Source organism: Somniosus microcephalus, chromosome 25 (genome assembly GCF_052327205.1).
Source record: "Somniosus microcephalus isolate GS21.2 chromosome 25, FLI_Smic_1.0, whole genome shotgun sequence".
Classification (NCBI taxonomy): domain Eukaryota; kingdom Metazoa; phylum Chordata; class Chondrichthyes; order Squaliformes; family Somniosidae; genus Somniosus; species Somniosus microcephalus.
In genome coordinates, this window is record NC_141011.1 from 55,253,350 (window position 1) to 55,268,823 (window position 15,474).

General features: G+C 46.9%; 1 protein-coding gene across 1 annotated transcript in view; it reads right to left on the reverse strand.

The window, feature by feature from the left end:
- Window positions 1-1,623: 1,623 nt before the first annotated feature.
- LOC147100910 (uncharacterized) overlaps window positions 1,624-15,474 on the reverse strand; it is a 68,250-nt gene continuing 54,399 nt past the window's right edge. The window contains exons 7-11 of the mRNA XM_085967561.1: window positions 11,410-11,532; window positions 9,378-9,542; window positions 7,172-7,339; window positions 4,719-4,867; window positions 1,624-1,938 (exon numbers count right to left, since the gene is read on the reverse strand). Coding sequence (XP_085823687.1) covers window positions 1,885-1,938; window positions 4,719-4,867; window positions 7,172-7,339; window positions 9,378-9,542; window positions 11,410-11,532 — 659 coding nt within the window. The 3' untranslated portion in view covers window positions 1,624-1,884. The remainder of the gene's footprint in view (window positions 1,939-4,718; window positions 4,868-7,171; window positions 7,340-9,377; window positions 9,543-11,409; window positions 11,533-15,474) is intronic.

Consider the following 15,474-nt stretch of genomic DNA (forward strand, 5'->3'; position numbering starts at 1 on the left):
GAGCTGCAGTATTTCCTACACAAAGCCCTGAAACCAACATGTGCAATCCAATGGCGCTTTCAGAGCTAGGCAGGGTCACCATCATCCTCAATTCTGGCTCCTTCCAGACTAGCACCGGGAACATCGCTAATGATTCTGGCATGTTTTCCCAGTCTAGACTTTGCATTGGCTGGAAAAGCTGCCTTCTAGAACCAGGGGTCACAGTCTCAGGATAAGGGGTCGGCCATTTAGGACTGAGATGAGGAGGAATTTCTTCACTCAGAGGGCGGTGAATCTTTGGAATTCTCTGCCCCAGAGGGCTGTGGAGGCTCAGTCGTTGAGTATATTCAAGGCTGAGATCGATAGATTTTTGGACTCTAGGGGAATCGAGGGATATGGGGATCGGGCGGGAAAGTGGAGTTGAGGTCGAAGATCAGCCATTGAATGGCGGAGCAGGCCTGAGGGGCCGAATGGCCAACTCCTGCTCCTAATTCTTAATTTCTTAAAACCGGTTTTCAGTAAATGTAAAACTTTTTTTCCAAATAGCTGTTCCCACCTGCAAAATGAACGAGTAGGGAGGCAGAAAGAGAAAGAAGAATAAAATAAATAAGCTGGTTAAAATAAATAGCAAAAAAAGGTAGAATAGGTAGAAAAGAATAAAATGAAAGGAAAATAGAAGGAAAGGTGAACAGAACAGAACGAGCACAGATATATTTTATTAAACAAATTATGGTTTAGGTGTTTGAGTAGTTTGGAGTTAACGTTACAAGAGTAAAGCTGCTCATGGTGGTTGAGATTTTATTACTGCGATATTCATGTTTATGTCAAGGTCTCCTTGCTTAAGGAAGGATCTACTTGCCTTAGAGGGAGAGCAACAAAGGTTCACCAGACTGGTTCCTGGGATGGGGGGATTGTGCTATGAGGAGAGATTGAGTAGACTAGGCCTACATTCTCTAGAGTTTAGAAGAATGAGAGGTGATCTCATTGAAACATACAAAATTCTTACAGGGCTTGACAGGGTAGATGCAGGGAGAAAAAGAAAAGACAGACTTGCATTTCTATAGCGCCTTTCACGACCACCGGACGTCTCAAAGCGCTTTACAGCCAATGAAGTACTTTTTGAAGTGTAGTCGCTGTTGTAATGTAATAACTCCCATGCTCTTCTTTGAAATAGTGCCATGTAATCTTTTATGTCCACCTGAGGATGTTTCCCCCTGGCTGGGGAGTCTAGAACCAGGGGTCACAGTCTCAGAATAAGGGGTCGGCCATTTAGGACTGAGATGAGGAGAAATTTCTTCACTCAGAGGGTGGTGAATCTTTGGAATTCTCTACCCCAGAGGGCTGTGGAGGCTCAGTCGTTGAGTATATTCAAGGCTGAGATCGACAGATTTTTGGAGTTGAGGGGAATCAAGGGATATGGGGATCGGGCGGGAAAGTGAAGTGACTTAAGGTCGAAGATCAGCCATGATCTTATTGAATGGCGGAGCAGGCTCGAGGGGCTGAATGGCTGACTCCTGCTCCTATTTCGTATGTTCTTATTTCACAGTGCAAGAGCCAGAACCAGTCCACCCAGGGAGACGAGAGATTCCTTCGGCCTCATGATCCCTAACTCCGAGTGAAAACAGATAGTACAGAAAGACAGTGTTCTATTCACTGTTTTATTGAGTAATAATCTGAATCAGAATATGTAACAGGGAGAAGTCTGTATGCTTCAAGGTGCAATATCAGTTTAAGACTGAGAGCATTTAACATATAAACAAGAATACATACATATACAAAAAACCAGCCTGGTGACTATATGCTGGTGCCAGCTCAGTGCTCCATACACGAGGTACGTGAAATACTGGCGGATCGGCAGCTCAGCGCCGCTCTGTGAATAAACTCACTATTAGATCCATCTTCCTGTTATGCTGTTATGATAGAGTCTGTAGGTTGAGACAGATATTTGCAGTACTCAACCTATATGAAAAGAAATAAAATCAGCAAAAATTAGTGTCCAAATAATGGCAAAGGATGATCACCAGGAAAGACTATGGCCCCAAACATCCTCGGGCAACAATCCAGGCGGTTATACCAGGGTCACGCCCACTGGTACTCTCCAGAGCTGACCCGCCTGAGGCTGTGGGGTCTGTAGGAGGACACCTCATTTGTATGTGGCCGGTGGGCCCCCTGCATCATTGTGGACGCATCTCTGGCACCCGCCTCCCCCCAGAAACTACATCGCCTATCTGTCTACATCTTGGGATGCCCCCCGCACCCCACCTCCACCAGGATCTCATCCATCTCCCCTTCGACCCCGTGTAAGGAGGCTGGCATTTGTTTCTTCTTTCTGGGCCACTCCCCTCACCTGGAACCCCCAGTGGCCGCCACTTGCACCCACCTGGTGGCAGGTATGCCTCATGGCTCTTGGCGTTCCGGCCTCTGGCAATTCACCGGGGCCCTTCTGAGCCAGGGAGGCAGGGACTTCCAAGCGTGCCAGTTTACCACCTCTGGTTCCACCTCCTTGGCATCAATGGCCGAGCAACGGGCGAGCAGAGACTGCACCGCTTACAAGGCTGACCAGTAACTCACAGAGCCGGCAGGGAGCCCGCGTAACCGGTGGGTTCCGTTGGACTCTCGGAGTTATAGAAGAAGTTCAGCTTAACTCTCAAGTAAATTCAGAGCCTATTTATGGATTTTGTTCATTTATAAAATTAACATCTTTTACTTGACAGGAATGTGTCCCTGAAACATCAATGTCTTAGTTAGAAATTGTCCCAGACAAAAGAAATTCATCCTGCGATACTCAATGTTCTCAAAAAATTATGAAAAGTTTGTAATGTTAACTTTACGTAACTTTGATTTAGAAACTAATGAAAACCTCAAATAATAATTCTAGAAGATGCATTAACCAGTACGTTCAAAGCCCGGCACAAAATCACTTTCCAATAGAAGGGGACTCTAGCGACAAAGGACGCAATTAAATATTTACATCAGTGACTGACTGGGAAATGAGGCGGTACATTTTTTAGCAAGTCTGTTATGTTGGTGGAATTTTTGAAGCTGATAATTTGATTCGATGTGTTTCATATAGATTTTCAGAGACCGCTGTACAAATCATCGGTTCGCTCAACTTCACAGAGCCTTAGAAAATGTGCGCTCTGAGAAACATACGTCCCCACCAGTGATTCATTTCTTAGGGATTTTTACATAAAAAAAATTTTTTTTTTATGGGACGAGGGCGTCGCTAGCAAGGCCAGCATTTATTGACCATCCCTAGTTGTCCTTGAGAAGGTGGTGGTGAGCTGCCTTCTTGAACCGCTGCAGTCCGTGTGGTGAAGGTACTCCCACAATGCTGTTAGGGAGGGAGTTCCAGGATTTTGACCCAGCGACAATGAAGGAACAGCGATATACTTCCCAGTCAGGATGGTGTGTGACTTGGAGGGGAACTTGGAGGTGGTGGTGTTCCCATGTGCCTGCTGCCCTTGTCTTTCTAGGTGGAAGAGGTCGCGGGTTTGGGAGGTGCTGCTGAAGAAGCCTTGGCGAGTTGCTGCAGTGCATCCCGTAGAGGGAACACACTGCAGCCACGGTGCGCCGGTGGTGGAGGGAGTGAATGTTTAAGGTGGTGGATGGGGTGCCGATCAAGCAGGCTGCTTTGTCCTGGATTGTGTCGAGCTTCTTGAGTGTTGTTGGAGCTTCACTCATCCAGGCAAGTGGAGATTATTCCATCACACTCCTGACTTGTGCCTTGTAGATGGTGGAAAGGTTTTGGGGAGTCAGGAGATGGTGGATCACACCACAGTAAGGTTGGTACAATGGTAACCCGCAGTGCACTAGGACTGATTTACTTTTCTGGATGTGCTCTCTCTCTCTTTAGTGGTTCCTTTCTCTTTAACCTGACGTAATGGGGGTAAAGTTTAACCCAAACCATCCGTTGGGAAATTGACGGGATCGGGTGGAACGCTGGTTTTACCGCCCCACCCAATATTGGCTTCAATGGGAGAGTAATATCGGGCAGAGTGCAAAGAAAAAGCGTTGCCCCTCCCCCCGATCCCGTCAGTATCAAAGATTGATGGGATCGATCTCCAGGTCCCTGCCTTTTAATTGGCTGAAAATAAAACAACCTTTTGAGCTGGTGATTCAGCCAATCAAACGTTAATGCTTGTTTCAGTGTCAGTGCGGGAGCTGAAATGAATCAAAGCCTTACCCGGGAGGGGCCATGGGGCACTATAATTAGCCTCTGCATTCCCAGGCAAGGAAGGAGACATTCCCGTTCCCAAATGAGAACCGAGGACGTGTGCTGGACAGTGTGGATGTGTGGCCAAGGACCATACAACTTGGCTGATGGCTCCCACAGTCCAATAACCTAGGTTCTCACTTCGATGAGGTACTGGAGAATTGCCAGTACCTGCAAAGCCTGCACCCCATCGTGAGTTGCCACCTTCATGAGTGGAGTAAGCAGTGTAAGCAAGAAAACTGGGCGGAAAATAGGAAGAGAAAAAAAACACTTTTTAAAAATTCACTGGAATTACCAAAAATTAAGACACATTAAAAAGTACCAACTACACGGTAATTAGGTAAAGTGAATGCCCCTAAAATCAAATCCTAACAACCTGATAACGGACACGCTTTCTCCCTCCCCTTGTTACTCTTCGGCATCTCTGATATTCTCTAACGCAGAGCTCAGCCACACAATGGCCACACTTGGTACGTTTTGCACTGGGAATGAACTGGTGGAGCATTAATATTCTCATCCTCACCGGAAAGCCACACGATCTCTCCTCATGATTACGGCCGGCGCAAGAAGCTCCGGGAAAAACGACGCATACCCGGGAACGTTTCACCATACCCATACCACAGCTGACTGGACAGGCTGACCATACGGTCCACGGGGACCACGTCCCAACAACTGGAATAAAACAAAGAAGATGGAAGCAAAGAGTAAAATCTGGCAAAGACTACATCACATAGAACGTCACACAGCCGTAGCAGTCAGTGTTTTTAAAATGGTTTCATTCCCCCCCTCATCTCTCCTGAAGACTCTGGGCGCTAATTTTGAATTTGTGCAACAGATAGTGAATGAACTTCAATGGAAATGAAAACCGGGAGAGACACGGAAAGTTGCTCTGTTTAGATCAGCAGGTCACCCTCCTCAGAGGATGGCAGTGCACTATTGCCTGGCAGGAGGCAGCAGTCAGGCTCCATAGCGTGTGCAGCACCTGCAGAACCTGGGAACAGACGTGGGAGAACATCGCACCCATTAAGGAATCAACCAAAGTACAAATGACAAACAATCTCATGTATCTTGTAGTTGGCCCAAGATTCCATGTCACAAAGTGTTGCCTGTCAACCTGTTCCACATTCACTGCTTTAACACGCTAAGCCTTTCACACAACCTTCCAGCGGTATCACTGCAGCTCATGCACATCCACATAGAGTCATAACGGCACAGAAGGAGGCCATTCGGCCCATCGAGTCCATGCCGGCTCTCTGTAGAGCAATCCAGTCAGTCCCATTCCCCCGCTCTATCCCCGTAGCCCTGCAAGTTTATTTCCCTCAAGTGCCTATCCAGTCTCCCCTTGAAAACATTGAGTGTCTCCGCTTCCACCACCTCCGTCGGCAGCGAGTTCCAGGTCATCACCACTCGCTGCGTACAAAAGTTTTTCCTCACATCCCCCTGTATCTCTTGCCCAAAACCTTAAATCTGTGTCCCCTAGTCCTTGTACCATCAACTAGTGGGAACAGCCTTTCCCCGTCTAGCCTATCCAAACCCGTCATAATCTTGTACACCTCGATCAAATCACCCCTCAACCTCCTTTGCTCTAATGGAAACAAATCCAGCTTCTCCAACTAAGATCCCCCATCCCCAGAACCATTCTGGTAAATCTCCTCTGCATCCTTTCAATGGCCTTCACATCCTTCCTAAAGTGTGGTGACCAGAACTGGATGCAATACTCCAGTTGTGGCCTAACCAGCGCTTTATAAAGGTTCAGCATAATTTCTCTACTTTTGTACTCAATACCTCGATTTATGAAGCCCACGATCCCATATGCTTTCCATCCACTCTCTCAATATGTCCCGCCACCTTCAGGGACCTGTGCACATTAACTCCCAGGTCTCTCTGTCCCTGCACACTCTTTAAAACTGTGCCATTAAGTGTATATTGCCTCTCCTTGTTCTTTCTGCCAAAATGCATCACCTCACACTTCTCTGTATTAAATTCCATCGGCCACTTGTCTGCCCATTCTGCTAGCCTTTCTATGTCCTGTTGCAGTCGATTGGTATCATCCTCACTGTTTGCCACACCCCCAAGTTTGGTGTCATCGGCAAATTTAGAAATTCTACTCTGTATTCCAATATCCAGGTCATTTATATATATCAAAAAAAGCAGTGGCCCCAGCACTGACCCTTGGGGAACACCACTGTCTACCATTCTCCAGTCTGAAAAACAGCCATTTACCACAACTCGCTGTTTTCTGTCCTTAAGCCAATTCCTTATCCAAGCTGCCACTGACCCACCTATTCCATGAACCTCAATTTTGTTAACCAGCCTTCTGTGTGGTACTTTGTCAAACGCCTTCCGAAAATCCAAGTAGACAACATCCATTGCATTCCCTTCATCAATCCTCTGTTACTTCATCAAAAAATTCAATTAGGTTAGTCAAACACGATCTGTCTTTTACAAATCCATGTTGGCTCTCCTTAATTAGCTTAAACCTCTCCAAATACCCATTAATTTTTTCCTTGATTATTGTTTCTAAAACTTTACCCACCACTGATGATAAACTGACCGGCCTGCAGTTGCTAGGATTGTCCTTACACCCTTTCTTGAACAATGGTGTCACATTTGCCTCTTTCCAATCCTCAGGCACTTCCCCCGCATCTAGGGAAGATTGGAAAATTATGGCAAGCCCTTCCGCGATCTCCTCCCCCAATTCCCGTAGTAACCTGGGATGTAAGCACCAAGGCACCCAGACAAGATGCAACTGACAGTTGAAAGCCTTGTCACACTCACATCTTCCAAGCCCTTCACAAATTAAAGCATTGAACTACAAGCATGGTCACTTGTTGACACTCAAGATGGGCTTCCGATTGGGAGCATGGATACCATCCTTGGAAAATGCAGTGGTGCAGTGATATGAGGCAGCCACGCCATGCTATTCAGCGGGACCCATTGTTGTGTAGGTCAGACAGCAAGTTGTCGTAATGTTACCTGGGCAGTCCCGGTCTCCGCAAGCTGCGGCCTGCTCAGTCAATCCGCTGCATGGGAATCCCCCATTGGCTGTAGTGGGGTTGTCGCAGATACGAACTCTTCTCTTGATCCCGGAACAGGTGGCAGGGCAGGCTGACCAGGGAGACCACTCTGACCATTCACCGTTAACTGTGATACATAGAAGGATTTCCTTTAGTGTGAGAGTCAGGGAATGCACACGAGATGTACCATTTTCGTAATATCACTATCTGGAGTCCCAGGCAATGCTCCCGGTAAGCACTATTGTCTAAGGATAAGAATATTACACCAGGCAAAACACGATGTATAATTCCACCACTGCTAAAGTGTCGGTAGGTGATTGTCTCCAATGTCTAATTGATGTTAAGTAAACACTGGGTGAATTCACTCAAAGTTCAATTGCTAAAGTTGCTGGTCAGTACCCTGGCTTTATTTAGGGACAGGTAAAAGGGGATAAACATTGTGGTCCCAGCAGTTCTGTTCCTGGAGAGTTTTTCTGTAAACTTTCGTTGTGTCTCCGTGTTTTTTCTTAAGTGGTGGCGTAGATAGTTGTGCAAATGCCCAGACTTTATGTGATAGATTGATCTTAAATATGATCATTTACATTGCAGTGAATAAAATGATATCACACACAGAACATTTTTAATCAGCAATTAACCTTGTCAGGCATGAATTTAAATGGGGATTCTCGCCATCAGCACCCTACAAATGCTATTTTAAATTGAGAAACCTGGCTGAAGGGACAAGTTCCACAGTTCAGAATACTTCTCGCAGGGCATTGGCTGCATCACTGCATTGGGATCATCTCCATGCCCTTCAATAGGGCAACAAATATCTTTTTTCAAAGCGATGCCCTCTGCATGTCTGTCACAAGTCCAGCAAACAGCTACCAACTCTGACGGTTGTTCCCTTAGTCCCTGTTCATGTATTGACAGTTTTAGCCTCATTACCTCCTCTGATCTCACACTGAACTCCCATATTGCCTTCTTTGCTAAAACACAGAAACTTTGTTTCCTATTTCATGCCAAACTCTTCTTTTTTCCTTCGTCAGTTCTGAAACACTTAAAGCCCACAACTGTCGTATTCTCCTCCCAGAGCTGGAAAGGCTTTTCCAAGCACCTCTTTTACACTCGAAATACAAGGAAAAGCTTGTCAAATGATAGAGAGTCCTTCCCAAATCTCTAGCCGCCAACCTTTCCCTTTCTCGCTCAATCCTTCTTGTGTATCTCTTATCGCTATTGTCAATGTCACTCTGAACTTTCCTCTCTTGTTTCTCCAGTTTAAATGTACTGTCCCGTGCATTCTTACTCCTCCCAGCCCTAGTTCATAGAATTATAGAATAGTATGGCACAGAAGGAGACCATTTGGCCCATCGAGTCTGTGCTGGCTCTTTCGAAGAGCAATCCAGTTAGTCCCACCGGGAACGGTATCAGAGTGGTTATGTTAGTAATCCAGAGGCCTAAATGGCGGAACAGGCTCGAGGGGCCGAATGGCCCACTCCTGCTCCTATCTTCTATGTTATGTTAAACTTCGATCAGATCACCCCTTAACCTTCTAAATTCTAGGGAATACAACCCTAATTTGTGTAATCTCGCCTTGTAACTTAACCCTTGAAGTCCGGGTATCATGGCCGCATCCCTGCAATTTTTTTCTCCTTCAAGTATTTTCATTCTATCCTCGGACCCTAAGAACTCCCCGAGTCTTTTGTTTGTCCCACAATCTTCGGGCTTTTATAACCCAAGCTTGGCATCGCCCAAGCACGACGTCCTGATTCACCTTGTCTTTTATTCTTTTCAACTTCTGGCAACGTCAGACTCTCTGGGCCTTGGCCTTTCTCCTTGGGCACTCAAGTAAAGAAAAGGAGGAAGGGAAAGCGCTCAAGATGATGTTTTTGAAGTTTAAGAGAAATGAGAGGGAATTTCAGAGGAGCACAGGCAAAATAAAGGGAAATAAGAAAGGCTGTGACGGAGAGGAAAGTGGGAGGCTAGAATTTACACGTCCCTTCAGGGTTTCTCCCGATTTTTTTCCCGAAGTTACGGCAGGAGATCGCAAGAGCCTCTGTGGGAACTCCAGGTGCCGAGGTTTAACTGGGCGTCACAGCTGACCAACCAGAGCTTTGTGGCAACGCATCAGCCTCTCCAATGGGACCCATTTCACTCCAGAGAAGGTCTATTTTCAGTGAGCGTACCTGGGCAAGGCCTGAGTGCTTCACAGGCCGACAACTCTGCTGAGGGTCCCTCACAGCGCATTCCGCTCTCCGGGTGTGTGCACAGGCGAATCCGCATCTTGTTCTGAATCCCGCAGGTAGCAGTACAGACCGACCAAGGGGACCAGGGCGTCCAAACACTGGTAGCTGCCAACAAAGTGGACAAAAAAGGAAATCTCTGTCCAGATTCATTATGCCTCCTGCAAAATCTAATTGATTCTTTGGAACTGAAAATAGTAAGAGTTAATTTCAATAGGAATCATCCCCGGGAGTCGTTCCCAAGCTGGGTAACTCCAAAAACAACAAATTCTACTGTCACAATATGAAGCAACCCATCTCTGAAACTAAAGTCAAAAGCTTGGCTGTGGAGAGAAACAGGTCCTAGGGATTAGGACTCCTTGGTGCCACAAAGTGATTGTTATTTATAACAGGTGTACTGTGTATCTCTGGCTGTGTTTATTTTTGGTAGTCATTGTGGGATTATGGGATAGTGTGCAAAGAAAGTACTTTTTTTCAGTCTTATTTTCCCCTTTCCGCCTAGGCCCCAAGTTCTGGAATTCCCTCCCTAAACCTCTCCGCCTCTCTACCTCTCTCTCCTTTAAGATGCTCCTTAAAACCTCCCTCTTTGACCAAGCTTTTGGTCACCTGTCCTAATATCTCCTTATGTGGCTCGGTGTCAAATTTTGTTTGATAATCGCTCCTGTGAAGCACCCTGGGATGATTTACTATGTTAAAGGTGCTGTATAAATACAAGTTGTTGTTGTTAGGTGAAAGAAAGAATATAGAGTCATAGAGTAATAATGGCACAGAAGGAGGCCATTCGGCCCATCGAGTCTGTGCCGGCTCTCTGTAGCACAATCCAGTCAGTCCCATTCCCCCCGCTCTATCCCCGTAGCCCTGCAGGTTTATTTCCCTCAAGTGCCTATCCAGTCTCCCCTTGAAAACATCGAGTGTCTCCGCTTCTACCACTTCCGTCGGCAGCGAGTTCCAGGTCCTCACCACTCGCTGCGTAAAATAGCTTTTCCTCACATCCCCCCTAATAGAATCTAATATAAATAAACAAACTGCAGATAACTGTCCCACACATGAGGGCAGCAGGATGGTACATGGGGAGAACAAGCAACAGTGAGCAGCATCATGGAGTGCTCGGGCCCAGCTCCAGTCCCACTCCCCACTCTGCCCAGGGTCTGGGCTCAGCCTTGCTGCAGTGGTGAAGCAGCGGATGGAGACTAAGCGAATCCCAATCGGGAGGGGAGGGATAATCATTGACACGCGTCTCCAGTTCAGCAGCATTAGCGGAGGACTGGGAGCACCTGACTCATTTTTGGCTGCAGGTTGTGCATAGTTGGTGAGATCGCGGGGAAGAATCATGGTTCTTATGTAACACCTCAGACTGTCCCACAGCACTCCAAAGACAAGGAGTTGCTTTTGAAGTGTAGTCACTATTTTGCAGGCCAACATGACAACCAACGTGCGTACAGCAAAATCTAAAAACAAGAGCCTACGTATTCGGATTGTGATCCGGATAGTGTCAATAGCCGGCGGAAAGGTGAATGATGGGGCGTTGATGCTGGAGAATGGAACAGATTTCTAACATTATCGTCCAGTGTCATCATCAGGTACAGAACTGGAAAAGCTCTGTTTTCTCTTCACTAATAACATTAACCCAAACCTCCCTCGCCTACTGCACCATGAATGATATTTCTATTTCCCTCACTTGTCTCTCAGAGAGACCACTGTTGAATTATGCACAATTTTGGAACATGGATTCACTAAGAACTGCGTCACAAATACCAACATTAATTTCACACAAGAGTCTTCCAATCAACAGGATGAGGTGATCTTAAACCATCATCTGGGTTGGATCCAAAACCAGATTCAAAAGAGATGAAAGGACAATATTCCAACCAATGCATCGTCCAGCCCTTCCTCTGCCTCAATAGCAATCTATTTGTACCAGTCACCAATACAGTATTAATGGTAAAGTTTAATTGGCTGGAAAAGCGTTCCTTACCTGTGCAGTGAATCCCATCACCAAAATACCCACTCTGGCAAACACATATAAAAGATCCCAGGGTATTCACACACAGCGAGTCCTGGCTGCAGCTGTTTTGGTTCAGTGCACATTCATCAATATCTGGAGAAAGGACACATTCAGCAAATAGATGACAGACACAGCGAGGGACGACAAATTCATTGGCACTTACAGAAACATTGGCCGAGAAACTCAGGCACGAGGGGATCAGGGATCCTGTATGGTGAGATCTGAGGTGCCCCTGATCTGTCCCTGGGGCTCATTGTACTGGAGCCGGTGTGGCACAACAGACCGCCGGCAAAGGCTTGAGATAAATCGGGGCACTGCGGCCTCGGGTACGTGGGTCAGGGGTCGGGTCAGGTCAGGAGGGGGAAACGAGGCAACACAGGACCCCAGGTCAGGCTGGGGTTCGCGATCGGGTCGGGGGAACTTGGAGTCGCGTGGGCCTGGGGAAGAAGATCAGGAGGCCGGAGATCTTGGGGTCGAGGGATCCAGGAACGTTGGAGATCGGGGATGTCAGGGCTGAGGTCGGGGGGACGATCGGAGATGGTGAGTCGGGAGAGGAGGCCGATGTGGGGAGGGGGGAGGGAGGGAGGAGGGTCGGGTGGCGCGGCGATCGGGAGGGGGGGTTCAAGCGTTGTTGCAGGTGATCCATAGGGTTGGTTTCGCCAAGTGCAGCCCGGGATGGTGCCGGCTGCCTCGGGGCAAACCAATCTTGGAAAGGCAACCTCAGACTGGCATTAGGCCCCTTATTTGCATATGTCCAGGCCCAACACCTGCTTCAGGTGTGGGTAAAGGACGCCTCTTGTTTATTCTTAACCAAGGGATAAATGGTTCATTCTCGGGTTGGCAATCAGTGACAAGTGGTGTTCCGCAGGGGTCAGTGCTGGGACCCTGTAATGTTATCTTATATCTTAGTATTAAGAGGCTTACGAGTAGATATCGTTGAGTACTCTTTATTAGGTCTTGAGTCAATGCCAGCTCGTGCAGTACTGCCGCATGGCCAAGATGGCTTCCTATTTATACGACTGCCGTCAAGCAGCTGTCTTTACTTGGCCAGTGCTGGGACTAGAGTCCTGGCGAATCATATAACTAGGGCTGTAGAGAGGGCTTTAAACTAATTAGTGGGGGGGAGGTTTCTAGAGAGCAAATAACAGAAATGACAACGGAGAAGGCCATAGACTTAGGCAGCAGTGGGGAAATTAAAAAACAGAACGTGTCAGGAAGGGACAGAAGGTATGGAGTAAAAGGTAAAGTAGTAAAAGGGGAAAGAACAGGAACTAAGTGTCACAAAACATATTCAAAAGTTCTTTATCTGAATGCACGTAGCATTCGTAACAAAATGAATGAGTTAACGGCACAAATAACTACATATGGGTATGATCTTGTGGCCATTACAGAAACATGGCTGCAGGGTGACCATGACTGGGAATTAAACATACCAGGTTATTTAACAATTAGGAAGGACAGGCAGGAAGGGAGGGGAGGTGGGGTGGCTATGTTAATAAAGGAAGGAATCACTATAATACAGAGAAATGATATTGGGTCAAAGGAGCAGGATAGTGAAACAGTTTGGGTAGAGATAAGGAATAATAAGGGGAAAAAAACACTAGTGGGCATAGTCTATAGGCCTCCGAACAGTTGCAACTCTGTTGGACGGAGTATTAATCAGGAAATAGTTGAGGCTTGTAATAAGGGAACTGTAGTGTATGTAACGTTCCACCTTTAAGAGAACTATTTTTAAGGGTTGCACTACTTTATCTTGGCTGCTGTATACTGTAATACCGGTGGTGACCACACCGGTATATAAGTGCTGTGTAATGATTTATTGGGCAGTTCCGCCCTGACCTTCGACTAGTAAAGACCTGTTAATTTTTACTCTTGTGGTCTGTGTATTAATTCTCAATATAACACACAGACTTAACAGTGGCGACGAGTACGATCTTACCCTGCGGCAGAGACTATCCAAGGCAGTTTAACGGGCGTCGAGAGGAGGCATCCGCCCTCATCGTTCTGCTGAGAGAAGACTCGGGTCTGCAGAGCAACGGAAGAATTCTAACACGAAGCCTTCCATCAGCAACAGGCAGGATCATCCCTTCTATCACGGTGGTGGGTAAGCCGATCAGCGACGAACAGCGAGTCGGCCACGTTGACTGTGAAGTAGGGGAGGGAAAAATGGAGGATATAAGGGCGGAGAACTCGACCACGGCCGGGGAAAAGAGCCGGACAGAAGTCGGGGCCAGAGGCGCTGAGACTGGGGCAGCGTAAGGCACGGAAGCCACGGTGAAGGCAAACGCAGCCGGTGTGAGAGACCGGGCTGCAAGCGGGCTGGGAGACGCAACAGCGTCGAGAGCAAGCTCGACCGCGACCGGTAAAAAAATTAAAAAATAAAAAAAAACGCGGAGAACTCAGCCGCAGCCGGGGGGAAAGGACCGGACTGCAAGAGGGGCTGGGAGGCGATTCGAGAACCGCTGGGGAGGGCGAACACAGCATACGGCAATCGCCATTACAGCCAGCGGGGGAGAAAGGCAAATGCGGGAAGCCGCCATTTTCGTGGGCGGGGAAGAAGACAAGCGCGGGAAACCGCCATTTTGAAAAAAAAAGTTAAAGAAAAATTTCTTTGTGTTTTCTCAAGAAGATTGCGAGGATGCCTAAGCGTGGTAACATCAACGATTTCGATCCCGATGTTGAAGATTGGGCCACGTATGTAGAACGCATAGAGATATATTGTAAGGCAAATAAAATATCAAATGAAGATAAAGCACTAACCTTACTAAACTCAATGGGTGCAAAGACATACGGGCTATTGAAGCATCTTCTATCACCAGCTAAACCGGCGGATCAGACTTTCGCTAATATTGTTGCTGTCCTGAAGGATCATTTGAACCCCACACTGCTGATGTTAGCGGAACGATTTAAATTTTATGCGAAAACGCAACTGAAAGAGGAAAGCAACGCGGAGTACTTAATTGAACTGCGTAAGCTAGCGAAATACTGTCAGTTTGGGGAAAATCTGACAGAGGCACTGAGAGACAAATTCGTGTGTGGGTTGTCGAAAGAAGGAACACAAAAGCGGCTGCTTGAAGAGAATGATCTTACACTTGATAAGGCTGTCACTATTGCAGCATCGCACGAAGCCGCAGCTAGAGGCACTGCGGAAATGCAGCTGAAGGCAGCGGTACTCAGCGTAGATCAAATGGCTTTGGGTACAACGAAATGTTATCGTTGTGGTAAGACGACACACGACCAGAGCCAATGCTGGTTTAAAAACCAGGAATGTAGAAAATGTGGCAAGCTTGGTCACATAGCTAAAGTATGCCGGTCAGGAAAGAAGACCAGCAACAAAAAGTCACCGCAGAAAAAGTGCAGAAAGGTACATAAGGTGGCTGAGAAGAGTTCGGATGAACAGAATTCGGATTCAGACTCCAACAGCAAGGAACTGGGTAGTCTGAGAATTCACAATGTGAGTAAGGAAGCTGACCGACAAATTATCTGGGTCACACTGCAGATTGCAGAAGTCCAAGTGAAGATGGAATTGGACACCGGATCGGTGTTGACGGTCATGAATAAGCAAGATTACAAAAAGTTATTCAAACATATTCCCCTACGGGATACGGAGATAGTATTGCAGACATACACGGGGCAAAAAGTATACCCCATCGGAAAGATAAAAGTCAAGGTGATACACAAGGGCAAAGAACACCAAGGAATGGACTTATATGTACTACCTGAGGGAGGTCCACCACTTCTGGGACGGGAGTGGATCAGGAAAATAAATATGGACTGGCACTCCCTAAACGCAATAACGGTAGATTCCGGAAAGAAAGATGTCAAACCTGAACGATTGTCCAGAATATTGGATGAGGCTAAAGAGGTGTTCCAACAAGGACTGGGAACACTGAGAGGAATTAAGGCAAAAATCAAGATTGCAGAACATGCAAACCCAAAATTTTTCAAAGCCAGACCGGTACCTTATGCAATACGACCTGCTGTGGAAGCTGAACTGGAAGGGCTTGAACATTCAGGAGTACTGTCTAAGGTGGA